Source organism: Falco biarmicus, chromosome 4 (genome assembly GCF_023638135.1).
Source record: "Falco biarmicus isolate bFalBia1 chromosome 4, bFalBia1.pri, whole genome shotgun sequence".
Classification (NCBI taxonomy): domain Eukaryota; kingdom Metazoa; phylum Chordata; class Aves; order Falconiformes; family Falconidae; genus Falco; species Falco biarmicus.
In genome coordinates, this window is record NC_079291.1 from 111676531 (window position 1) to 111703880 (window position 27350).

The following is a 27350-nucleotide window of genomic DNA, read 5'->3' on the forward strand; positions in this document are numbered from 1 at the left end:
TAAATATAAAACACCATCCAGATTTTTTTCATTTGCATATTTCACCATAGTAAAAGCCAGTATTCTGAACCACAAGATGCTGTACACACTCCTATCCTTTGCCTTAGAAATTAAAGGCTCAGAAGTTACGTATATATTTTAAGGCAAGATAGAATTCCAATTCTTTCATTGGTGGAAATAGAAATCACTGAAAAGGTCTAAGCAAACAGTTTGACCTCTTTTAGTTATTTTAACATGTAATATTTCGTAGGAAAATATACAAACAGTTGCTTATAAGGAAAATACTGTCAGACCACTTTCTATTTTACAGTATTGCTCTCATCAGGACTCCAACACCATGGATTACACAATTTGAGACACACTTTTTTCTACCAGGCTATTTAAAAAACAAAATCTCACTATTAATGAAAGAGCAGATACAATAAGATTTTTCTTTTTCTTTTAGCAGCACCTTCAATTATATCACCCCAAATCAATTGCTTTATAACATCGCCAAGAAAGCAGCATTTGATACTACCTCAAAGGGCTGCAGCTACAGCCTTTGAATGGCTGCTCCACGTTCTCCATAAGCACACTTTGGTCCTGCCACAGAACGCGAGGGGAACATTGACTTGAGTACCTCACATCAATTCATTCATTTGCACACTCCAGCTTTCATTCAGAACTCCACAGCTGCCTTACTGTGCTGGCTCATGTAATGGCCTTGGGTCCAAAAATTGAAGTATACTGGAAACAGTGGTCCTGGAGAGAAATTCTGCAGTAGTAGTTAGTCTTTACTAAATTATAAATGTGCTGTAAATGTTTAGAAGAACAGGTTCATAAACTAGATTGAGAACCACTGGCCTATTTTTATTTATTTTTTTTGGTACTGCTATCAACAGCTAACATCTAAAGTTTGGAATCTGATGGTCAAGAGACCTGAAAAGGTGACTTCTGGTTAATTTTTTTTAGAACACAACTATGGCCACAACCAAAATACTAAATCCATGTCTTGAGATATTAAATGGTTTCATTACAATAATAGTATGTCAATGTAAGCAGTATTTATTGCTACCATATTGATACTATACGTTGTACAAAATATATAGATAATCCATTATAAGGTAAAATGGTTACATTTCTTCCAGATACTGCCACTCTGTATGTCAGCTTCATTAAGTAATATGGCTATTAAATACTTTATACATGTAGGAATGTGTTCCTACCAGCAGAATCATCTTAAACAGAGAAAATAATAATTAAGAAAAAAAGTATTTATCCAAAACTGAGATGCTGCTAAACATCAGCAACAGGGAGCAAAACTAGGATCAGCTGGAATTGCTGATTCAACACATTACTATTGAAAGAAGTGAAAAAGAAAGGAACTAGTACATTTATATCATAACCCTCAGGCCCCACTCTTTTTTATTAAAAAGCCAAGAAAGTCTTGGAGGTTTTTTGTAAACAGAAATTTAATACTAATTTGCTCAAGTAAAAGCATTCAAGCCAAGCCGTTCAAAACACAGGGGAGTGTTTGCTTAGGAAGCTTTGGTTTTTAAATGCAGGCAAAAGAATGCATATATAGGCAATTTGAGATTTCAAAAAAGTTTAAGATCATTCTTCATACTTTTATGTGGGAATGTGATTACTTTGGAAACTGTAATTTCATTCCTTGGGAAAAGTGATAGGGAGAATCTTTATCATCATTCATCTCTGCTACTGGAACTGGATCACAGGCAAAAACAATGCAGGAGGTAACACAAGCCTTATCTTCTTTGATATGACACCACCAAAGTTTTAATATTTAGTATAGTATCTTTTTCTTCCTTAAGTAACAGTAGCCAGAATAACTAATATGCAACTTAAACTGTCATTTTGCAAACAGCACCACGTTACATGTATATTGAAAAAAGCCAAATAAAATTTCCAGGCTATTTTTCTGCAGTAAGACCAGACTCTTAACACAGAAAGTAGCTAATTAAAGAAAGAGAAGTAGTTAGATGTATAAGGAACAGGATAGATATAACATTGTAAACTTAAAGACACAAACTATTACACTGACTACGATCAGTCATAGTTTTCTGAAGTTTACACAAACAGGCAGCCAACAAAAGGTAAACAAAGAATAACCCAGTTTCTAAATACTGTGATGTACATGTCAGTACAAACTGTATCACAGGGCAAATTCTCGAAGACTTTGCTTTAAGCTCACAGCTTCAGTCCTTATCACAGAATATTGCAAATATTGTCTCTGTTTCAAATAAAAGATATGCTTTATTTCTCATACACAAAAGAAATAAATTAACTACATTGACTAACAAAAACTGATCAATATTTTCCATTATTGAATCATCTTCCCCAGCCAGATACTTGTCTATTGAAAGCAAGAGGTAGAATTTATATATAATTACACAACAAAGTCCTAATTTGAAACTTCAGAAAAGTTTGGCAACATGCTGAACACTATAGGCTACTGGTTTACTTTGCCAATGGCTAAGGTTTTATACTTTTACTCAAGTCACACTTTTAAAAGAATAATGGCTAATGAAATCATAAAGTGTGATTCCATAGCAGGAATGACCCGAAGTGGACCTCACTGTACTTCCAATGGCCTGATGTCAACTATTATTAAACTACAGGTTTTACAAAGTCTTCCACTAGACGTCTAGAGTTAAGCCAGAAGTTTTGGCTGTAATACAGGCAGTGATGAAAAACATATGAGTGGTAACAAGTCGTCTTAATATCATTCTTCAGTACTAAGATGGGCTAATCTGAAGCAGCACTTTACTCTGGTATCACCTACGGTGCCAGGAGGATCAAGAAGTTTGGAAGTGGAATTTTTCTTTATATTTACTTTCCATTTCACAGAACTCATCCTAACTTCCTTTTTCTCTTTTTTTTTTTTTTTTTTTTTTTAATATGAAATAACTGGACATAAAGATCTCAGGTGGATTATCACAGTGCTTCTGGAAGAACTAACAAACTTGCAAGGTATGTCCAGCTTGAATACCTATTCTATATAAATAGCAATAAAGAACTAAGCAACAGGTTGTCAGCCACTATGTGCAGATTAATAATGTCAGGTAATTTAGAGTCAGAAGTACCACTTCTTGCATGGAACAGTTTTAAATCTACTTTGCAGCTGAAATAATGATCTTATTTACCACATCTGAGCTGCAAAGCAAAAAAACACCAACCCCAAACTACAGTGAATCATTTAACTATTAAAGACTTGTCAGAAAGATGTAACAACTCACAAAATATTTTTCTTCAGTTACTACAATCTATGAAAAAATCTATCCTACAGTTCTTTCCTAGCAGTTCTTACAATTACAACTTTCTGTAGTTTGGTATTGAAGCTGATTTTTTTAAAATTAGATATCAGCAATTAAAAATGACACATGAGAGATTGAACTGTAGATGAACTACAAGCTAAAAATGCTCATAGATCATATTCAGTAACATACAAGAGTCAAGCAGTTTTCCATAAAAAGTAAATGCTCTCTAAACATAATTTATATTGTAAACATGTTATTCGTTATTATACTACATAACTTCAATATTGGACTATTTATCAAGACATAATAATTTCTTCAGTAATCTTACAGATCAAAAAATTTCCTCCTGTTCTTCTTAAGCAATTTAAGTAAATCAACAGAGTAGACAAGGAGTTAAACATAAGGTCCTTTTATTTCTGGAACAGGACAATGACTAATAGAATCAGACCTATTTTTAAATACAGCTTTCAAAACAGCTATGAGTCTTGCCTTTCTTTGGACAAAATCTGTGCACAGTGCAATGATTTGTGTTATTAATGAACACAGGGATTTTTCTTTGCCTCCAAAAAGACCACCACTGTGTCATTTAAACATTTTCTTTTCAGAAACAATGCCATGGGAAATTTGCCTCCATACACTGGTAACAGAAGTTATTTCTGAATATATTTTAGAGTCTTTTTAAGTCTTAAAACTTTATCTATTAACTCCTTCAGTGTCATAACTGGTGAGACAACAATGACCACATGCTGCAGGACTGGCATGCAGCTGCCAAGGCATCCAGACTTACTCTTTTTTAGGCACACATCCCATCCTAGTAACTTAACTTCTATCCTCACAAAATGTTTTTCTTCCCATATTTCATGCTCAGAATTTTCATGTCACAGAACTACTGCACATTTACATGGGAATTTTCCACATAAATTCTAAGAGGATTTAATCATACCAACATACTGTGATTTCACCAGCATTTAATTAGTTATAAATGATAAGTATTATCCTGAACTAATAGCACAAAAAGTTATCTTCCCCATGCATGTTTGGCAATGTGTGTTTTGGTGAAGATCACAACATTAGTGAGGATAAGTATGCCCCAAGCAATTAGTACAGTGATTTTAGGATTGCTACATACTTCAGGAAAGTCAGCCTCACAGCATCTCTACATGTGAAGTGTGCTCCCCACATTCCGTTACCTCACTTTGGGGTGGCTAGTGTCCCAGTCAAAAGGTGTTATTTGGAAGCTTTTTCTACTGAAGGGTAAGTAGGATTGCTATAAAGAAGGTGTAATGAAGAAGTATGTGAGCCTTCCTCAAACTCACTACACACTTTCTCAAACTCATCCTCAATGTTCTGGTCCATAAAACCAAGAATGGACAAGGCCAGACTTTGCTCAAAGCAACAGTCACCTCTGCAGGGTATTACCCAACAGAAGACCCGAGCCTGTCTAAAAGCTTGTGTATGTCAAGAATGGGTGTCCTATGTCTTCTCCTTCCCTCTCTTTCTGCTTATGTCCCATCCCTCTAAACCAGGCTGTTCCACCCACTCCTTTGCTGGCTCTGACACTCAAGACTGATACAGTTTGTTCACCCAGAAAGAATGTGTTGGGTTCGTTTTCTTGCTCACATTAGTTTTATGCTGGCTTTGTGAGTTCAGTCTGCTCCGTGAACAGCCTGAGTGGAAGAGCTGCACGAGGGAACTGCAAGTACATACCTGGGAGCAGGAGGAGGCTCAAGCAGCAGCACTGGGCACTAGTATTCATGTATAGTATATATAGTATATGGTATACATGAATACAACTAGTATAGTTGTATTCATGAGCTGTACTTGCTGAAACAATTAATTAAAAACTGTTCACAAAATTCTCATGTAAATGTAATTTCAAAATTTCCAGAAAGATCATCAGGATCTTGGATTTTAGGCTTTCATTTTCTTTTAATTCTCTTCCTCTTTAAGCTTAAACATGCAGAAAATGTGGGTAAGTTCTTTGAGATGAGCTGCAGAGTCAGAGCATTTCTACAGAGATATATCAACATCTGTTTACTGGGAAACTCAAAACCTCAGCCAGGAAAAAAAACCTGAACACCTCCATAAAATCCAGTTCTTTGGAATCCATTCTGCGGCCAATGTAAACCTGGAGTCAGACTTGATTATCACTCCTAACTACAAAGCCAATTAGCAATAAGGATTTCCTAATGAAAAAATGGGAAGATGAAGAGAGGGCTTTTTCTCTTTCCTGAAAAATAATATATATAACAACTCAGGCGTCCTTCTTTCAAGGGATTTGTTTTCAAGAGTTTAACTCATGGGACTAATATATGTAATCAATTTCAACACTTATTTTCTAGAACTTTCTGAACAATGCATGGCTTTCAAGAGCTCAAATTGGCCACAGCTCCAATCACAGCTTCAATCTTTTCATAGCTTGAAATCGTAATTGGTTTTTTTGAGTATCTGAAAGGAAATGCAATCCATTTACTACAGGTTCAAGTGTGGAAACAGATTTTTAAACTGTTTCAAAAAACAACTTCTGCACCAGATACAGAAGGGCATTTCAGGAACACATATGGAAGATTATCTTTTAGATATGGTAAAACCATACATCCAGTGCCTCTCACAAAAAGAAGCCTGGGACTTAGAAACTAGATGTCCCAAGACATGACCCATGCCATGATGCTTGATACGCTACAAGCAGAAATTGTACAACAACACTGAATAAAATACGAAGCGTTTTGTCACTTGATACCCAAGCAGCCAGGGGAAGAAGATGAGTGCCCATCTGTGAAAACCCAGCCATTAAAGCACCTGTACAAGAATAAGGAGAACTTGGAAGTCTGAAAGGCTTCAAAATCCTCATCTCCTAATGAATGGTATGATTAAAATATTGAACATTTTGACTGCTCTGCTAAAGTTCAAATACAAGATTGAGAGCACCAAGTTTTCCAAAGGCTTACAGTCAGACATGACTGCAATTCTCTCCAAACAAACAAATGCAGGTTCCACATCTTGTTCCCAGCACTGTTTATATTCCAAGACTCTTCCAAGAAAACACATGTATAGGATTGCAAGTACAACTGTTAAACTCTTTCTAGGAGCACTGAAAGAGAATTTTGAACACAAAGAAAAATATGTTGTAAAAATATGTGTGAAGATTCTTTTAAGAGATTGTTAAATCAGTAAAAGAAACTCACTCTACTCAAATGAGCATGGAACTGGGGATTACAACAAATATTAAACTTACAGTTATATGCTGCATACCTAGAAGATACAAAGTATGTTGTTCTTCTGTTTTCAGACACATATCTGGGGAGAAGGAGTCACTGCATTCTTTTTGAAAGGATGAGTTTTATGCAGTCTAAATACTGTTGGCTTTTTTATCTTTTTATACACCCTGAACCATACACAGTTACAGTCAGTAGCGATGTATACAATACACAGCATTCTAACGCTGTTAAGAACCATACACAAGAAACATCAAGATGACCTTGTACACAAAAAAGCAGCACAAACAAAAACTCAGAATTTTGAATAAGCCAAGTCAACACCCTTGTACAAAGCTGTGCGCTCCTTTTCCTGTGATTGAGGACCAACGACAAAATGGTTACAATAAAGTCATTTTTCAGCTATAAAGAGATCAGCAAGCATTTAATTAGGTGATCGAACAAGAAGTGACATCTATTTAGTATTTCCCTAAAGAGGTCTGTGGTAGTCTAAACAGAAACTTTTTTTATAAACAGGATATGCATAATAAAATGTACAGCAGCCACTCTTGCTTTCTACAACATACTGTGGGATCCAAACGATTCCTGGAACTGGGCTTCGGAGGGGAACAACGTAGAGCTGAAGACTGGATTTACAGCCTCTTCTCAAAGAGCTGCAAAACATCCTGTGGCAATTCTTACTATCTGTTTTCTCTTTTGTCTAGTTTTATATGAGCATTTGGTCAATAAAATCATCTTTAGAATAAAACAAGACTACGCAGAAGATATCTAAGGGGTTTGAACTACTGATCATCACTACGCAGGTAATGCACTATACTGTAGTTAAAGACTGGACTCGGGTTTTCCCTGTCAGGTAAGGCTAGAAGAAATCTGGTAAAATTAGAACTCAGAGAAGCAGAATGAAATTGAAGGAACAGCTGTCATGAGAGGCTGCCATATTTTTCTAAAGGCAAATCTACTTTTTAAGTCCTTTGTAACTTGTGTAATCTCAATAACATCAGTAAAAAATAATTGTAGCTATCTGACATGGGATTTTCTGCTTTGAAGATGCCCTAACTGATCCAATATCTTTCTGTCTTCCAAACTGAAGGACCTTTGATTACACAAGACAGATACTTTCAAGTTATGGGTCAACTAGAAAGCTAACGGGTTTAATGGCACTAAATTCAAGCACAGCACATTTTCATCTCCTATCAGCCAGCTGCCTAGCTATCAGGTACAGGCACTATGATGGCAACGCTAGGTTGAAAAAACCCCAAACGTGTTTATTGAAAAAAAAAGAAAAAAAAAAGCTACACAAAAGTATTGGCTTCCAGCTTTTTTCTGGATGTAATTTAAGTTACTGATTTCAAATTACATGGAGTCATAACTTGCGAGCCCTTGCCAGAGAAAAGAGCCCTCACTAAATAAAAGACAGCACAAACGTGCTTGCATACAGAGGTGACTTTCTGTCAACAGCAGTAATAAACGAATGACTGGAATATGGGAAAAGCTGTTATCAGGAAAGAAAACTCTATTTTTCCAGATAAGAAAAAGAAGTTTAATTGGAAGTGTTTAGGGATCAGAATAACAAGAGTTTAGGAACTACCCTGATGAGTGCATTTTATGCATTGCTAATCAAGGATTTCCCAATTTTCTAGATACAAGCAATGCATATATGCTGACGTACCCATATTTTTTCATCAAGAATGAATAAAATAAAATAAATACAATTCCAAGTTATGGTAAAATTGACTACAAGAATCACACTTCAAAGCTTTAAGTAAACGGCACTTATTTTTTAAACTCAACTATAAAGTTTTGGTATGACAATGTTTAATGCATTTCGCTTAAATAATATTTCATTATCATTATATATAATTTAATAATAATAATTTATATTCCAAATCCTATTTTTTATATTCCGACTGTTTTTCAGGACAAGAGACTGTAGCAGTGAGTAAAGTAAATGGTTCAATACTTTCATTTGCTGCTTCACACTCACTTATTCTTGTGTTTGGGGGTTTTTTTGTTTGTTTACTTTCCTCTTCAAGATTGGCTATCCTGATTAAGAAGATATGAAAGAATACACGCTCCTCCTCTTCTTGGCTTTGTGCTCTGCCAAACCTCTCATTGGTCCTTCATATTTTACACTGAAGAATATGATGCTCCAAGATATGGAAGAAGATGATGATGATGACGATGATGACAATTCCCTATTTCCAACCACTGAACCAATTATACCACTAATTCCTTTTGACCTGTTCCCAGTATGCCCCTTTGGATGCCAGTGCTATGTGAGAGTTGTCCATTGCTCTGACCTAGGTAAGAATGAATTTGTGTGTCTGCTCTCCATTGGACTCTCCTTTGGAGGATTTGCCTTTTAAAAGATAAATCCTACAGCTCCATAAATCACACACATTCACATATTCCAGTATTAGTCATTTTCAAAAGGAGCTTACACTTTTTCAATTAAGCTCTCAAACCACATCTAATTCATGTCCAGCAACTAAGTTGTGTCCAGCAGTTTTTATAATGTAAATATTTTCCCAGTTCATGTGCACCAGTTTAGAAAAATAATAAGCTGCTCTAGGCATTTTCCACATTAGCAATGACTTCTATAGATAACGACACAGAATGGAAAGGCATTTACAATATGTAACAAATAACTGTGGAAATACTTCTCTGAATACTGATTGGGGTTAGTAAGTACATAATAATCTGCACAGCTTTTTATCCACTAAGAGATCACAGAATGTGAAAATGCTTATATTAACATTTTAGATCACACTTTCTCCTGTTTCTTTTACTCGCATGAAGTTATATCCAAACAGAGAAGCACAAAAGTTTGCTGTGTCTTCTGTTGCATTAAACAAGCTATTGGTGCCCTCTCTCAAAAGACTATGGCCAAAGTAGTACTTCATTCATAACTACAAAGCAACAGGTCAAATGTCAAGAAAACATAACAAAGATAAAGAGGCCGTAAATAAACCACAAGGAAGTTTAACGAGAAGGCATAAATGGGAAAGGAACTATTCACTCAGCTTAACTTCCATTAAAGTGTGCATCACTGGTAACATTTTAACCAAAGGCAAATCTGCTATTGTCACTGTTGCGGATACATACTAGTCCCTAAATATCAATTCATTATTGATTTGAATTAGTGTTCATTGTTTTATGTGTCATTAGTGTTTCCCCATGATTCAAGGTAATCAAGAGGACTGGACTGTGCTTGTGCGACTAGCACAGTGATGACATTTGTTCTCATCACAGCTCCGCCACCATCCTACACTTAATCTTAGACTCCTCATGTCTTGGAAACATTGAGTCAATATGTAAATCACTGGGGTTTAAAAAAATGTGTCATTATTATGGAATCAAACTTTTGCTGACAGACCCCCCCCCCCCCCCCGTGGTTATTGCATCTAGTCTACAGATTGCAAATCTCTACTTGAGTTCACATACAGGAAAAATGCCTCCTATTAATAGAGTTCATCTTTAGATAACTAATCTAATATGGAAAGATTGTTAATAAACTGGACTAGCATTTAACATTTGATGCATCAGCATTTCCACTGAAAAGAAAATTACTATTCCTTGCTAGTCTCTTCTGCTGATTCAGGATCTCAGATGGCACGAACTAGAAGTGTTTTTGTAACTGAACAGCGAACTGGATTGGAGGATTTATACAACTGGCAATTAAGTACTTGCTGCAGGAAGACCATTCTTGTCCACTTTTACCAAGAACACATTTTTCAGCCCTGACGTTAACTGTATGGCTACATAAGCAAGCATGCCAGCATAATGGGTAGGGCAGTGGACAGGAGCATTCAAGCACTGAGCAGAAACCCCTTGCAGTCACAGCAACAGCCCTGTTACTCGGCACAGCACCACAGCCCCAGACTGTCAGGGCTGCTTTCTCCAGGGGGTTGAGCAGTTTCCCTGTAGAACCACCCGTGCTCTGAGGCTACTTGTTTCACAGATGCAAAGAATCTGCAGCAAGCACCCCATTCAAGATTTTCATGGTCTGGGGCAGAAGCAGTTCCTCCTGAAACTATCCCCACGTTTTTGTGGTACACTGTTACATCGTTAGTTCCTCTTTTCATCACGTACTCCCTTTTCTTCGTGGCTGTTCATATTTTCTTTCCCACCATAATCATCAACAATCTTACTGTGTTTTGCTGTTTAGCAGTTAATTTCTTTGGACTTATACATAGGCACATAACGTTTCTGTTTATGTCACGTACTTAAATAGGTTTGACATCAATACCTCGCAACATTCCACCAGATACTCGTATGATTGACCTTCAAAACAACAAAATTAAAGAGGTCAAGGAAAACGATCTCCAAGGACTCACATCACTTTATGTAAGCTTCCTATTTTCTGAGTTTAAAATCTTATTTAGCAATCTGAAATATTTTGATACTTTTAAAATACAAATGGTATTTTTCTTTTCCAATAGTATCCATAAAAATACAGCCTAATGCCTGCATATCTGAGTGCTCCCACATAGTAAGAGGCAAATTTCTTTGAGCTGTAAGAACTATGCTTTCTAAAACATCCAGAAAACGTACCATGTGTATCTCACCAAAAAGATCCTGAAGATTTATTCAGTCCTTAGCATGCACAGAAACATTCCTTACAAGACAAGTACTCCTTTTTTAGCTTAGGTGTAAAATAGCAGAACGAACTTAATCTCACAGCAGAACTAGAACACAGTTTCTGAGGGTATTTTCAAAAGCACATAGCATACAACTAACATACACTGCTGAAATTAACGTTACAAATCTAACTGACCTGAACAGAACACAGACCAACACTGCATTACTGAAAAAGTCAGTACTACCATTTTTATCATGCTCAAGAATGCATGTAGAGACAGACTTTAATAGAAGTATCACTGGCAACTGATAAATCTGGATATTTACAGTACACAATAGTCCCCTTTTATAATGAAAGAAAATAAGAGAGTCTTAGGGGCCTGTAAAGGTAGATGAAATCTCTTTTGGAATACTGATTTCCATAAGTCATCACCCTAGATCCAGTACCAACAAATATGGACAACTTTAAAATTTTCATTGTAAAAATGACAAATCTTTTCCACAAGTTAGCAAATTAACAACATTCATTAGAAAGACAGGAAACGTGTTAGCATAAAACAAATCCTTTTCAGTCATATTTGGTTTCTGAGCAAGAAACAGACCTAAGTGTTTATGAATAGGCTTATTAATTATTATGGGTTAAGCTAGGATAGAAACAATAGGAAGCATATCAATTCATTATTTGCAACAAAGTGTTTCCAATTCCCCTTACACATCTTGCATCTGGGTACAGAATGGTCTTACCAGCAGGTTTGGGGTGAACACACTAACTGTGGTTTATATTCAGTATAAAATATCTTACAGAAACTACCCTCCAATGCCTGAGAAAGTCACTGGAAGACCTCAGCAATCACCACGTTATATATCTGAGTCACCGCTTAATTATGTGGTATTTGAAAACTCTGAGCTGTTTTGGTTTTTCTCATCAGTTAATGTGTGGTAAAGCCTAACAAAATTTTTACCGAAAACAAAGTTTACTTTGTACAACTCGTCTGACCACTAGTCTACTTAGCAAAGGCATAAATGGCAACCTAGATTAGGAAGGAGCATTTCCTGTTTATTTCCTCCTTTCTTCTGGGAAAAAAAGATTAATTCTGTTTTGTGTTACTTTTTATTCCCAGTTCCAGAGAACAGATGACTTACAAACAGCTCAAAAAAATAAAAAAGGAACAAAAATTAATAGTCTAGGTAGGTAAATACAGAGATGTGATTTGACATGCAAAATCATTTCAGATAACATATATTGTTGTCTGTAGTAACTCAATCCAAGTTCTTTGGTAACACATAGCAACCAAGAACAAAAAAATGTGCCAAAAAAGAACTAGTGTACTGTGCAGAAGAGACACATTTGAATTCACAGGAGTTGAAAAATCATGGCAATTAAGATATTAATTCAGATGTGTATATCAGATTAAAAAGCTGACTTTTATTGTGCAGCATTATGCTGAAATAAGATTAAATTCCAAGTTTTGAGACTTTGTCTGAATTAAGCAACAACAACAAAGAACATAAACCCCATACAATCCCACAAAATACATGAAGACAAACATATTGATTGGCCAGTTCTTCTTACTAACCATTGGTACCTTGTCAGCTATGACCAGTTTTTCTCTACCTTCTAGCTGATGCTCCAGCTTCCATGTTCCTTTTTGTTTTTCACAATCAATTGAAATGCCCAAAGTATATACAAAGAGCTAAAGTTTGGTATGATGGAAAAATAAAATACTTAACATACTTAATTATTGATTTATATATCAAATTCATTACTAAAATTTCGTAATCATAACATTTCTGTATGAAGAAATTTTCTTTATATTGCTCTTCCCATATCTGACAGGCACTGGCTTTGAACAACAATAAAATATCCAAGATCCATCCAAAAGCCTTTCAGCCAACAAAGAAGCTACGACGACTGTATCTGTCCCATAACCAGCTAACTGAGATTCCAACAAATCTACCAAAAACTTTAGCAGAGCTCAGGATTCATGCTAATAAGGTTAAGAAAATCCCCAGGGATGCATTTAAAGGAATGAATTCCCTACATGTTTTAGGTAAGTCCTGTTAAGTAGAAAAGAAACTCTCTTTCTCAAAAATGTAACACAGTATATATAATTTTCATTCAAACATTTCCCCAGTGTGCAATATCCACTTAAAGAGATAGCCATTCTGTGGAAACACTCTTTCACACTTTAATTTCTGTGTGAAGTTGCTACATAGGTCAAGTTTCTGGTAACCCTGCAAGCCAAGTTAGTAACTGTTACTCACTGAAAGGTGTGACTTCCGCCCCTCAGAATAGCAAGCAAAAGCTAAACATTAATTAATGCTTAGATGCTTAGAACATCAGAAGTCATAAATAAACTGAAATCAGCTGTTTATAATTTAATCTAACATACACAAAATTCCTATGCCATAAATACTTTTTTCCCCCCTTGGACAGAAATGAGCGCAAATCCTCTTAACAATGATGGAATAGAGCCAGGGGCTTTCGAAGGAGTAAATATTTATCATATAAGAATTGCAGAAGCTAAATTAACTTCAATTCCTAAAGGTATGACTTGTTTTACCTTTTCTATTCTACCTGTACCAGTATGCTCCTAAAAATATATATATTTATATTTAACACCTATATGATTATGAAAGTGTTCATAAATTCTGTTATGTATTGTCCTATCTTATTTTTATTTTTGTACTTTGTATCCAATTCTACATGCCAAAAGTGCACATGCATGCGCACGCATGCCCGAACAGTCAGACACTCGCTCTCCAGCCCCCTCTCCTGCCTTCTCCTTGGCAGGAGTCCACTCCTCTCACAGCCATCTAGAGACACTTCTCGGGTCAGGAGAAACAATGTGAAGAAAATCAAAAGATGTCACTTCACATCCTTCTCATCAGCCTCTCAAAAATCCTTACAAAGAAAGGCTAAACCCCCTGATATTTGGTCGGGTCATAAGGGATAAAGACTTTGCATTTCATGCATTTAAAATGAAGCCCTCAAATTTCTAACTTTATTTTTTCATGTTTCAAACAACTCTGTAGCTCAAATATGTTCTGCAATATAACCAACCACCTCACTGTGAACCCCAAATTAGCATTTTATACATCTTTTAATGGGGTTTCGCTAAGTAGAATTTAATATTAACATCAGCATTAAATTCAACATAACATACTACAAAATTAAATCATTCCTTCATATAAAACAATTAACTTGTGATTTGGAGGTAACAATAAATTAAACCACTAAGTTTATAAATCACTGATCTCCACATAGAAAAAAGTAGCCGGAATGAACTCGGTACAACACTCCACCTGCATTTTCTGTAGCTCAGTGTAGTATTTAACCAAATTCTCATGGTTTTCAACTGCTCAAAACTACTAGCCAAGAGAAAAAAAGAAACAAAGCATAATATCATACGTTATATCATATAACATAATGTTGGTCATGAAGATATTTATTTCTGGATCATTCAGATAAAGAATTTGTTTCTTATTAATCTCTCCTTGTAGATAGATATACATGCAAAAGCATCCCTGTAGAAAAGAACACTGAAAAAAACCCCAACAACAAACAAATCTAGCTCATCCCAATTGTTCAGATAATTTTAAGATCAGAACATATCCAGCTGCCTATGGTAACACTCCTCAATACAGAAAAATATACATTCTTCCAGTATCATCATAATATCATGTCCTGTCACTTAGCACACACACAAAAAAATGCATAAAATCATTCAGATTTTGCCTCTGTTACGGAGAAATCTCCTACAAGGAAACAGCATCAGGTCTAGTATGTGGTGTCAAATACATAAATCAAACAGGATTTCATGGTTAACACATTCTACACAAATGGAAACTAAGTTTGTAGGTCCTCGTATCTGAAAATGTTATAATGACATGAAAAAATGGACTTAAAATCTAAAATGGGCAGATTGTAGTCTTCCCTCTTAATATTGTAACTCAGATACAGGCATTTGTAAACTGGAATGTAAACTGCATAAAAGCCCAAACAAATATCAAAACATGTCAACTGGGACAAAGACAGACTGTACAGCTGTCTTTTCATTACAATACTTGTCTTCAGTATTGTAATGCTACAACAAATAGCAATGGCAATGGGAGCAGTGCTCTCCTAAGCCATGTTAGTAACTGAAGCGTGGTTTATCTTGCTTGGTGTCAGGGTGCCATCTAGACAGATGCTAGTAAAACTGAACATAAAATCAGCAAACAGAAATTCAAACTTGTGACTATCTTCCTTCACCTTTACTAAAGGGATATTGTAAAAAAGATTCTCCACCTCCTGGTCCATTCACTGACAGTTCTAACTGGGACTATTTTGTACCATATGAAAAAATATTCTGCATACCGGCACGGGAAGGAGCATACCAAATGTCTCATTTTCCTTAGAGAATTCTGGAAGCTTTCCTCCCAGATCTCGTCTTCCAAGCCATAATAGCGCAATTGTTACATCATGTGGAAGAGAATATATATCTACAAAAAAACATCACTGGTTTCACAGGAGTAGGATTTTGACTACCAATTGTTAGATAATTGCATACAACACACAATTTACATCTTTGACAGGTTAACCAAAAGTACCTGAAAGCTGTAAAAAAGAAAACTAGCAAAATTATACCAAATTTTGCAACTCTGAAATCTTAACATTAGCATATGCACTTTCACAACAATTGATTTTTTTAAAAATTTACTATTTTAAACCAAATTATGTTGATGAATTATTTTTTTTAAAGTGACATACTTGTATCTAATACTCATTTCTTTCATGCAGACAACCCCCCCAAGATTCTTCACCCAACCTTAAACAGAAAAGACAGACACTGTTCAGAACATAAATATTCCAACAAAACCAAGTTGGCTTATTTTTCTCATACTGTGCATTTGTTTTTCATCAGAATTGCCCTCCAGTCTACTAGAACTTCATTTAGATGACAATAAGATCACAACAATCGAACTTGAAGATTTTAACCGCTATAAAGATCTTCAAAGGTAAAATTCCTACGCAGAATGCTTCTATTTGATAAAAGGTCAGACCTGGCAAGGTCTCTTATTTGATTCTTCTCTTGTTAGCAGGAGAAGATAGAAGTAAAAATTTTAAGTGTTTTAGTAAGAGCTGCTGTAAATAGGACCTAACTTAAAAATAATAATAAAAAAAACCACAAAACAAAAAAACCCCAAGCATTAACCTTGTTATTGTACATCTTGGTCTTGCCTGCAGTTTGCAATAGAAGTATGTGTTAAGAACAAAATGTAATCATCAAATTCTTACCTCACAGCACCTGGGTGTTGTGTAATAAAGCCTTACCTTCATATAATATCTCTCAATGTGCTTGTAGTAATATGCCTCAGTTAAGCACTGCATGTATTTTTCATACTCAGAAAATAGGAACCTTTGTGGTCACATCCTTTACCAACAGTATTCAGAATTTTTCTCTAGCCTGTTCCTTCTCAGGCCCAGGCATTTCAACTGTCTGGTCAGTCATTTCACAAATCATCCCCCCAAAATGAGGTATACAGCAACACCAAATAATGTTTGGTCTAGAATGCCTTTTTTGAAACTGAATGTATAGGATTTAAGAGTCATAATAGCATTTTAATTCCAGAAGGCCTAAGTGTACTGGAAGGATACACTCCATACACACCCTGAAGGAAAATATAAAAGGATGGCATGAAAAGGGGAATTTGTGACTTTTTTATGCAAATGCTTGGGAAAACTGGTAAATTAGAAGATAAATTCGCCTCCTGAAAACTAGCCTGAGAAATACAGTAGCTGGTAAAGGAAACAACTTGATAACTGTTTCCAAATGTGATGGGCTTAAGGAAAACACAAAAGGCATGTTTCTGAGGAATGTATCACTGATACAGGACAAAAGGCGGCAGTTCTTCCTGTAAGGCTCAGTTCAGCACTCTGAAAATACAGCTGAGCAGCGCCGGATTTGGTAATAGAAGCTACTATCGTAGAGGAACTATGAACTGTGTTTAGATACCAACTATAGTTTCTGAAGAAATCAAGAAAGGAGGAAACGGGGATTGCAGGATGCATGGAAAGAGATTCCAAACTGACCTGTCTCCACCTTCAGAACCATCTTAGCAATGCACGGTGAAGTCTTAGAGCAGAAATCTGAGGCCTAAACTAAGTGAAGTGTGGAAGTAGCAAAGAAGGTAGTCCTGCTTATTTTTAAAAGATAAAGCTTTTCACCAAGATATACATATATAGATCTATATATAAAAAACTGTTTCTTTATAAGACTTGGTCATCTTTGGCTATTTAATAGAACAACACTTTTTATTACTGTGAGTATACTCTGTAGCTATACTACCTGATGAAAGGGTGTGACTTATTTTGCAAGACTGGTGGTCTAATTTTAATTTCTGTCACTAAAAGTAGAAAAAAAAAATGCATGCAAATCTGGACAATGGCTCACATCAGCCTAGCTGCTGTTCTTTAAGTGAAGAATAAGAAGAAAAAATATTTGTTAAATCAATGGGGGCTGGTGGTGGTGTGTCTTTCTATCAGAGGTAAGATTTCATCTTTTCCAGGTTTTTTTCCCGCCCGTCTACTCCTATGTACTTCAATCTTCAAAAAAAAAAGTATGCTCTTGAATGCTGTTGTGAATCTCAATTAGTCTTTAATTAAATGTTCCTTGCACTCTTCCTAGGCTAGGTCTTGGGAATAATAAAATCAAAGATGTGGAAAATGGAAGTTTTGCCAACATACCAAGCATCCGTGAAATCCATCTCGAAAGAAATAAACTCAAGAAAGTTCCTCCTGGATTACCCCAACTTAAATATCTGCAGGTCATATACTAAACCTAATAGAAAGCTCTGGTAGTTACAAGTTGTTAGATTTTCACACTGCCATACTGTTTAGCACATAACTAAAAAGCATAAACAGCTATGACATTTTGATATGACTCTCATGCTAGGAAAACCTGAAATCATATATGTACTTTAAGAAATAAACAAGATTAAACAAGAACATTTTCTAGAAAAACAACAACAACAACAACACCCCATCACCAACATGCTACACACAGAAACTGTTTCCAGGAAATTTGTTATAGATTTATCATAATTTATATATTACCAAACCAGAATGGAAATTTTTCCATTCCCATGCTGAAAAGTCTTAAATCCAAAGTAAATTATTTATGAGGCTGAAATGATCAGATAAGATTGTTAAATTTGTATTTAGAACGACATAAATTCTGCAATAAAATGCTTTCAAAACACATTTATTTCCTAAAATCTGGAATAGTGATTAAAATCGTATGTTTTATAAGATAACATCTTTTGGGATACTGAGCAGAACAAAGCCTGGGCAAACATGAAGAAATACACAGATGACAGAGCATGTGACAAGCTATTTGATAAACATTTTTACCTCTTAATTTCATTTCTTTCCACTTCTCATTTCACTTCCAAATACAGGAAATTTTTTATATATATATATACATACACACACACTCATAAAAAACAAGAACGAACAAAAAACCCAACATCAACTTACAATGTAATGTAAAATCAGATATATAAAAGAATTATTTTATCAATGTACATTTTTTACTTAAATTCTAAACTCTATCACAAGCCCTTTTTTAAAACTTATCTAAGCTACATCAGCATTAGACTGATCTGTCCCTAAAATCATATTGACAAATCTCCCCCAGTATCAACTTTTCTAGAGACTTTTAAAAATGTATTAAGTCACTGGAAGTTTGCATTATGGGAGAATATAATACTGCATCATTGGAATTCTTACTGTAAGTGAATATGAAATGGCATTTTAGGAGAATGTTCTATAAGAATAGATTCCAATTATTCTGGCAACACACTGATAAAACATGTAACTTTTCATTGTGGGAGAGACTGTGGCAGGAGGGAGATCTTTTTTAAAGATTTATCCTGTTACTATTAAGGCCTATTCAACTCACCTTATAGCAAACTTCAGTTATCTATATGCCAATGAATGTCAGATATTTTTCCCATTTACATACTAACTATTTTATTTTACTGTTTCTTATTGCTGCAGGTAGTCTTCCTTCATTCTAATCATATTGCAAAACTGGGAGTGAATGATTTCTGTCCAACAGGAGGAAGAAAGAAGAAAGCGTTATACAGCGGCATAAGCCTCTTCAATAATCCTGTAAAATACTGGGAGGTTCAGCCTTCAACCTTCCGTTGCATTTTAGCCAGAAACAGCGTGCAACTTGGAAATTTCCTCAAATGATACTGAAGTTGGCAATTTCAAAAAGCAACTTGTTCAAATGTGTTCTATAATACTTGAAATTTGCAGAAAAATGCTAATTTTACATTAACCAGTTTACAAAGTACTTACTATTTCAGAGATAGTTAATTAGGAACAACATGTAAGTACGATCTGTTGTATTATTTGACAATGTTCAACCTTTGTTTGAATAATTTAAACAAAAGCCTTTATATCTTACGGAGGGACTCTTGGAAGTGGAACTGGAAACTGTATTTGATGTTTCCTATTATCAATGTTAAATTCTTTACCTAAATCACATAGTTTCGACATATTCTTGCTTTGAAATAAATTCTAAAAATTAAGTGGAAGTGACTTTTTCCACAGTAAGGACCTCCTCCTCTGCCAAAAAGTGTTGTAAGAAAAGGTGACAAAAGTTATCAGACTTTCAAGGGCAACTTCTTGTGCCATTTTTAATAATCAGCAAAGATGTAATGAAAAGGTACGGTATTGTCTAGTCTTTTGTCTCTAAACAACAACATATTTTTATAATCTAGTAAGTGAGATAAATCTGGGTTTCATATCAAGAACGAACATGCAAAAAAACTTTAATAGGTTTTGGTACTTTTTCCTTGCAACTTTAAGCAGGAAATGTCCTTCAGTGTTTTGCTATCAGTATAATTTGATGCACTCTGAACGTTAAAAACTAGGATTCAAGATTTATGATATGCTTCAAGCTTAATAGGAATGATTATTAAACGCCCTTTAGGCCAGCACAAACATTTTATCTATAACAACTGTAATCATTTTTTTCATTTTATTTTTTCCTCTCTCTTATTTTGACATCACATGGGTTAAGAATCCCTCATTAATGTAAGTACCTTGACATTGCTGAATGCAAGCAGATAGCTGGAACTCAACTGCCCGGACTTCTTACATAGGTCAACACATAGAATTCTCAATACTGACAGTACTGTATAAAATGGGTATTTTATATATCTATTTAGTGTATATTTGCTATTGGGATTCAAAACAATTTAAATAAACTTAAAGAATACTTGCATATGTATATTTAATTACATGATAGGTCATGTCAAAATATTCAGAGATTATAACCAAACACCTTTCAGACTCTTCTCTACATATTTTCTCTATTCTTCCTTTTTCCAAATCTACATACCTTGCAGATCATTTATCAGCGCTCTTCTTCATAGTTAAAAACTCACTGCTTTATTTGAAGTGGCTACGGGGAATGACACAGACTAGTAGAAGAAGAAAATACTATACAGAAATCAAGCAATTCCCAGTCTCTCAAACCCTCCTACCAGCTCCCTGAGTAAACTAACCAATGAACAAGTCTTAACACCTGATCTTTTCCATCTGCTTGGTCGATTTGTATTTAATACTTTGTTAGCACCACTATACTGCTGAGATCCAAAACCACATGGTGAGAGGAGGGAGTACGGGCCAGGGAATGCTTTTACTGAAGGACAGTTTTTGCAAGCAGAAATTTGGTAAAACACTTCAAGGCAAAGTAAAAACAAAACAAACCTGCAGATCACCAAGCATCTTTCTATTCCTGGTTTCTGAAGACATTTCTAAGGAGTGCGTTTCCCAGCAAATAACATGGGGAAAGCAGTGATCAGTACTGAAAATAGTCAGGAATAAGTATATTCTTCATCAGTTGGTCTAGTTTGTATCATGGGCTTCTTTAGTTATAGCTATGTCATCATGCATGAAGAGCTATGATCTCCAGACAGACACCGGTGTTAGAAGATAAACCTGATATATATAAATATATTCAAGGGGATACCTTCAGTAGATTTTTCCAATAGGGAATTAATATACTCATAGGAAACACAGAAGTGTTGATATACAGTTCATACAGGGAATGCATACCAGCTTTTACTGGAACTCTGCATTCCCAGTGAAGACACAGTCTAAGTGCCTCTATACATTGCGCTTGAAATAAACCCAACAGTAACAAACCTGACAAGGCTACAAAGTGAAATAGCCTACTCTTGAAGCCACCTCTAAAAGATTTATGCGGAGCATAGAAGAACATTGAAAAGAGCAAGGGCAGAAATAAGTAACTGAGAATGAAACAGCCTAGTTACATAAAGAATAACACACCACACAGACTAGTCACCTACCCTGGCGTAAATCATCATCACACAAAACTCTTTACATTCATACTCAAAAGCAGGAAGACCTAGTGCTTCACGCTAACAGCCCAAGTGCACATTCATGCCCTCTGGAAAACGCCAGCCTACCCTGCCTTGTACACCCATAAGCAGCTCATAACCCCATACCAGAGAGACAAAGCATTGTCAATAACAACTAACTGTCCAAGAAGGAACTGAAGATTTGAAATAAATGTCCTAGTAACAGCTAAAAAGCTTAAGTCCTTAAGGTTCCACAAAAGGTTCAGTGCTTGTAAAATTTAATATCAAAAAGATAGAGGAAAGACAAAATAATGAGGCAAGATAATTTGTAGATGATGTCGTGGTTTAACCCTGGCCGACAATCCAGCCCCATGCAGCCACTTGCTCTCCCGCGAGGGATGGGGAGGAGGATCGGAAAGGAATGTAAAACTCAGGGGTTGAGATAAGAACAATTTAATAGGTAAAGCAAAAGCCGCACACACAAGCAAAGCAAAGCCGGGAACATTCCCCACTCCCACGGGCAGGCGGGTGTTGGGCCATCCCCAGGGCAGCCGGGCTCCATCACGGAATGGGTACTCGGGAGGACAAACGCCGTGATGCCAGATGTCTCCCTCTTCCTCCTTCTTCCCCCAGTTTATATACTCGGCATGACGTCATATGGTATGGAGCATCCCTTTGGCTGGCTTGGGGCACCTGTCCTGGCTGCGTCCTCTCCCAGTCTCTTGTGGCCCCCCCAGCCCTCTGGCTGACAAGGCCCAAGAAACCAAAGTTCTTGACTTAGTATAAACATCACCCAGCAACAACTGAAAACATCAGTGCAGTTATCAACATTGTTCTCACACCAGAGCCAAAACACAGCACTTTACTAGATACTAAGAAGAAAATTAACTCTATCTCAGCTGAACCAGGACAGATGACCAGAGGGTAATCAAGAGCCAAAACAGATCTGAGGGAAAAGAGTGGTCAAGTAGCAATATAACAGCAAAAAGAAGCTAAATCCTAAAGAAGGTTAAGAACAAAAAATGGAATGAAAACTTCCAAATCTTTTATCTATTTTGTGGAACACTAAGTTAACAGTTTCCACCTCAGGTAAGTGGGATAAAGGTGGACTTCAATCAAGTCTTCAGTTCACAGCACAACAAACAGCAAGTACAATACTAATACAAAGAATAAAAATTGATAACCAAAAAATCATTACATTTATATGAATCACTAAATTTATTCTTAAACATTGATGCTATACTAGTTACACCAATTCATCAATGACAACCGAATTAGAGAAACTGACTCAAATTCTGCAGCTTAACTAAAATAATAAACTCAGAGCGTGATGCAGTACATTATTCTACACTAGTTTAGAGGTAAGGTTTAAAATGAAATGTAACAGAGGAAGCAAACAATTCCTCATCCAATTGAAGCTTAAGCAATGGACAACAGGAATGCTGCATCTGCCAAGACTAAGACATTTAAGAAGATGGACTAAGGTCTGAACAACTCCTGCTTCCTTTTGTTAGCCTACCCCTCTCTACCCCGAAGCAGGCCAGTTCAATCAACCCATTGCTAATAAACCTACGTGGCAGCAAGGAGTTCTTGGAAGCAATTACCTATATTCTTAAATATAATGTAAACCGTAACTGCATTTTACGCAAGATTTCCAAACATAATAAATGCCAACAGGTGACTACATTGCCACATGAAAAAAACAAAATCCCCTCTTGCTTTTATTCAAACTGTCAGTGTTGCTATGACTAACTGCCAGGCACACGTAAGAAAAATGGCCACTGGACGTTTTGGTCTCGAAAGGGAAGGAGTTTTGGCTAAGGCTAATTAATGATCCCAACACAGACTCCAGAAAGTGTCCCTCAGCGTTGGACCTCATCTGAAACTTTCCTTGGGGCATGGTTTTAGCAGAGTAGTCTTAGTCCCTAGAAAGACAACTAGTACTTTCTAAACCTAAGAATTCTTTAAAGGTACTCCCATGTTCCACCAAATTTTAGGTCTACTCTTTAAATGAATATAATGGGAAAGCTTTGTAAAAATGTATCAAAGTTCCAAGAGGCAGAAGACTATATAGTCTTAATCTTATCCTTCCAGAGCCTTAAAAAACTCTTGCCTTCTTACTCTTTCCACTTGGCCATGGATTCAGACACTATCTATAGTCATCCATGGATACATACAACTTTCATAGAAGAAACTGCAGCACTATTTTGAAGATACTACCTCCACTCTCACACTTAATCTCTAAAGAATTTCACCAACGGCTTAGCTTTTCATAATTTTCAAGGCAAATTCAGCTAGCTTTGAAGTTTAAAAAACTTTATCTGCAACAAACTACATTGGCAATTTTGCATTAAAGCAGGTAAGTATCAAACGGTTCATTCTGTCTCCTGTAAGAGTTACAGAGAAAAACAGCAGTCATTTCCTACATCACATTACATAAATTCATAGGATGTCTGTCACTTACGAGAAAGAAATATGTTCAACGACCCTCCACTATTTTCAGATATCATTCTTCAGCTAGCATTTGTGGTTAATTATAATAATTTACACACCTTGTATCTTTGGCATACTTTGACATAAGCCCAAGTGGATGTCACGGTGACATACAGACATTACAATATAAAATGTGCCTTACACAGTTTCAGCAATGATCTCTGAATATGGGCAGCAATGACATTAACGGAAAAATAGCTAACTGATGATAACAAAATGGTGTTCAACGGTCTTTCCACAGACCAAGGCAGTTCAGGTTCAGCAGACAGGGAGAAAAACTCTGAAGACATCAACTCCACCATTACATTCTCCACAGTTGTTACAGAAAAAGAGGGAGAAAGAGGTTTGCTGTAAATCCTAAGAGTCTTAGTAGTTATTCCTTGTACGACTATGTTCCTCTGATTAAAAAAATAATATTTATTCTGTCTAAGCATTCCAAACTAATAGGCTTCTCTCTTCTGAAAAAGTCAGGTCCCTAACAAAACACTTAACAAATTTCACCAGAGGATGGCAGCCTATTGTTACCAATAGAAGGAAAATAATTCTAAAGAATACCTAACAAAGACTTGCTGTACAGTAATCGCCCAGGAAACTTCACAAATACTGATCAGGCAGAATAGCCTGTTTTAGTACTAAAGTACTATCTGAATACTTCTGAAGACTGAGTTCTGTGTCCTGCTCTACACCATTAACCTGCCAAAGAATGAAACAACCTCATCTCTCCAAGTCTTCTCCTTGCTTCTTTCCCCAATATCAACCTACTCAATACAATACTTCAAAACACATCAGAATGAAGAATCATGCAGAATAATACATTAGTAGACAAATAACAAACAATAAAATACAGAAAGTTTAAAGACTATAAGATACTATCAAATCATGATTTTAACTTGCACAACCAGCAAATGCATACCATATAAATCAAAACATACATCGAATAAAATGGGATTTCTTTCATATCTGTATTGAAAAGCCAAACAAAATCAGAATTTTGAAGCATTTGAGCCACTTCAGTTTGAGATATGTTCATTCTGCAAGCAAGACATCTAATGAAGAATAGTTTATGTAAAGATACCTATGCCATGTAACCCTCAATCTCCCATCACAAAATCCCATTCCACTTCATAGCCTTAATGATATTAGTCCCAATCCAGTATCTTCTCTATTTCCTCCACAGTAATATATTTATAGATTAGAAGTATGGGTTCAGAATCACCTACTTGGTTGTCCACAGACTAGTGCATGAAACTCACAGATCATTAGGTGCTTTCTGTTGCTGCTGAACAAGTTAAAGAAGGTGAAAAGTGTTGATTTTTCTTCATCTTTCTAATATTAATAGTGTCTTCCCCCTCCACCCAGCTACCAATTTACATAAAACCTGCCTGAATTCAGTGTATCTTGCAAACTGGCTAAAAGTGTCCACTATGCTCAGAAGTATCAGGAAAGAGAAAAAGACAGATGGAAAGAGAAAGAGCACAGGTATGAAGTATGGGCTGGATGAGCAGACAGTGAGGTGGATTGAAAACTGGCTGAACGGCAGGAAGAAGAGTGTGGCGATTTAGTGAATTCTAGTTGGAGGCCAGTAACTAGCTGCATACCCCAGAGGTCAATATTGGCTCCACTCCTGCTCAACATCATTAATGATCCAGACAATAGGGCAGACGACCCTCAGCAAGTTTGCTGATGACACAACAGTGGAAGGAGTGACTGATATGCTGCCATCAAGGGACCTTGAGAGGCTGGAGAAATGGGCCAACAGGAATTCAAACAGTTAACAAAGGGAAGTCCAAAGTCTCATACCCAGCAAGGAGTAACCCCATGCATTGGCAAATGCTGGATGACCTAGAAAGCAGCTTTGCAGGAAAGGACCTGGGGGTCCTGGTGGACAAGCTGAATGTGAGCCAGGAATGTGCCCTTGTGGGAAGGAGGCAAACAGCATCCTGGGCTGCTTTAGAAGGAAAAGGATGATCTCTTAATTCCTAGTCTTGCCGTCACTAAGTTAGTCCACAAACAAGGAAGATACAGAAGCCTAGATTCCTATGAACTTGAATCTTGCAACCCTCAGGATCATCCAGTTTGTCTCCGCCTCACACCAGCACCTCAGCATATTCTCCTACAGCTGTCTTCCAAGTGACACTGCCAAGTGACAGAGCTACAAGTATGCCAAGGGGTTAGTCAACATCTCTGTTTCATCTTGCCATCTGGCTGCTTACTCTAAAAAGAATTTGTAACTGTCTTTTCCTCAGTTGAAGCACGTCTTTGAAGCACTTTCCTCTGCCCAGCTGCCATTTGTCACAAGTTGGTAATAAGGACATATATATTTCCCCTCTATCCTGTGTCAAATTTGGTTATAATTGGCAATGAGGGTCAAAAGATACTGAATGAAGTAAGCGACAAAGACAAAAGCTTCCTTTCCCTAAGGAATCAAGGAACTTCTAAAACTGGGAACTTCCAGAAAGTTTCACATTAGCAAGTATCCCATCCAGAATTCCTGCACTACCATTTCCCAAAAATGAGGGAAATGCCCAAAGAACCAGGACAGTAGGAAAAAAGTATACAAATTAAGATATACAAATTTTAAACTGTTCATATTGGTTTGCTAAAGAGGTAAAATATTTCAGCCACGTAAAACAGATTATGCATAGGAAATCTAACACAACTTCACTGTTCTGATAATTTGACATCATCTAATGTAATTTCAAAAAACATTTACCTATGTCCAAAGAAGTAACGTCTGCTAAGACATCAACTACCAACATTAAACCACATACCATATTCGCCCAACCACAGCTGGCCATTTACTAACCTTACAACATTTCTTTTCAAGTTTAAGTTAAATCTACAGAGTTAAATCTTTCAGAACTTAAGTTTCTAGCTAACATTTTTATATTTACTACTATTCAATTGGAAAAACTAAGAATCATCATCACCCACTATTTCAGTCTTAAAAGTAGATTCCCACTTCAAATATTGCACTATTTATCCAGAAAAACTAAGGTACACCATAACAGTCGAAAGAAACATTAATTATCTCCATTTTATTTTGATCAGTATTTATCACCAGCATGACAATAAAAGCAACAGTAAACTAAAAATAATGAAATCATGTTCTGAAGCCTATTAGTCTTCCTCCTTCTCCATGTTTAGAATTTAAGATTGTTTCTTGGGTTTGTTTTTTCTTCTTCTTTTGGGGTGTTTTTTCTTCCTCCTCCTTTCTGGGGAGACTAGAGGCTTGAGAACAAAGCTGCTAATAGGAAACAGATGCAAAAGCCCCAGAGTACATGAAAATCTGACTAATTCCAAATGCCACGTATCACATACCACAGTCTAAAATTATCTGCTAAGATAAATGTAAGATTTGCCCTGCATACTCAATGAATCACCTGAGATGGAAGACAGTGTTAAGTATAAAATAAACAGA

The 27350-nt window shown here is 36.1% G+C and overlaps 2 protein-coding genes across 4 annotated transcripts in view; one reads left to right on the top strand and one right to left on the bottom strand.

Moving 5' to 3' along the window:
- The window catches only part of CENPP (centromere protein P), a 149703-nt gene that overhangs the window by 65277 nt on the left and 57076 nt on the right, over positions 1-27350 (bottom strand). The gene's annotated exons all lie outside the window — the stretch shown is intronic.
- Positions 381-20631, top strand: ASPN (asporin). 2 transcript variants are annotated; one of them, XM_056335735.1, is made up of 8 exons: positions 381-2970; positions 8506-8776; positions 10707-10819; positions 12891-13104; positions 13491-13601; positions 15961-16054; positions 17725-17863; positions 19098-20629. In XM_056335735.1, the coding sequence occupies exons 2-8, from the start codon at positions 8530-8532 to the stop codon at positions 19293-19295; spliced, it is 1116 nt and encodes a 371-aa protein (XP_056191710.1). In that variant the 5' UTR covers positions 381-2970; positions 8506-8529; the 3' UTR covers positions 19296-20629. The 2 variants fall into 2 exon arrangements, with proteins under 2 accessions (XP_056191710.1, XP_056191711.1); XM_056335736.1 differs by lacking the exon at positions 381-2970 and adding an exon at positions 3019-7275 and having other exon boundaries at positions 19098-20631.

Excerpts from the sequence above, each read along its gene's own strand:
- ASPN (XM_056335735.1), top strand. The coding sequence starts at position 8,530 with ATGAAAGAATACACGCTCCTCCTCTTCTTGGCTTTGTGCTCTGCCAAA. Across the intron at positions 16,055-17,724 it reads CGCTATAAAGATCTTCAAAG|GCTAGGTCTTGGGAATAATA; the intron begins GTAAAATTCCTA and ends CACTCTTCCTAG. Across the intron at positions 17,864-19,097 it reads CCCAACTTAAATATCTGCAG|GTAGTCTTCCTTCATTCTAA; the intron begins GTCATATACTAA and ends TTATTGCTGCAG.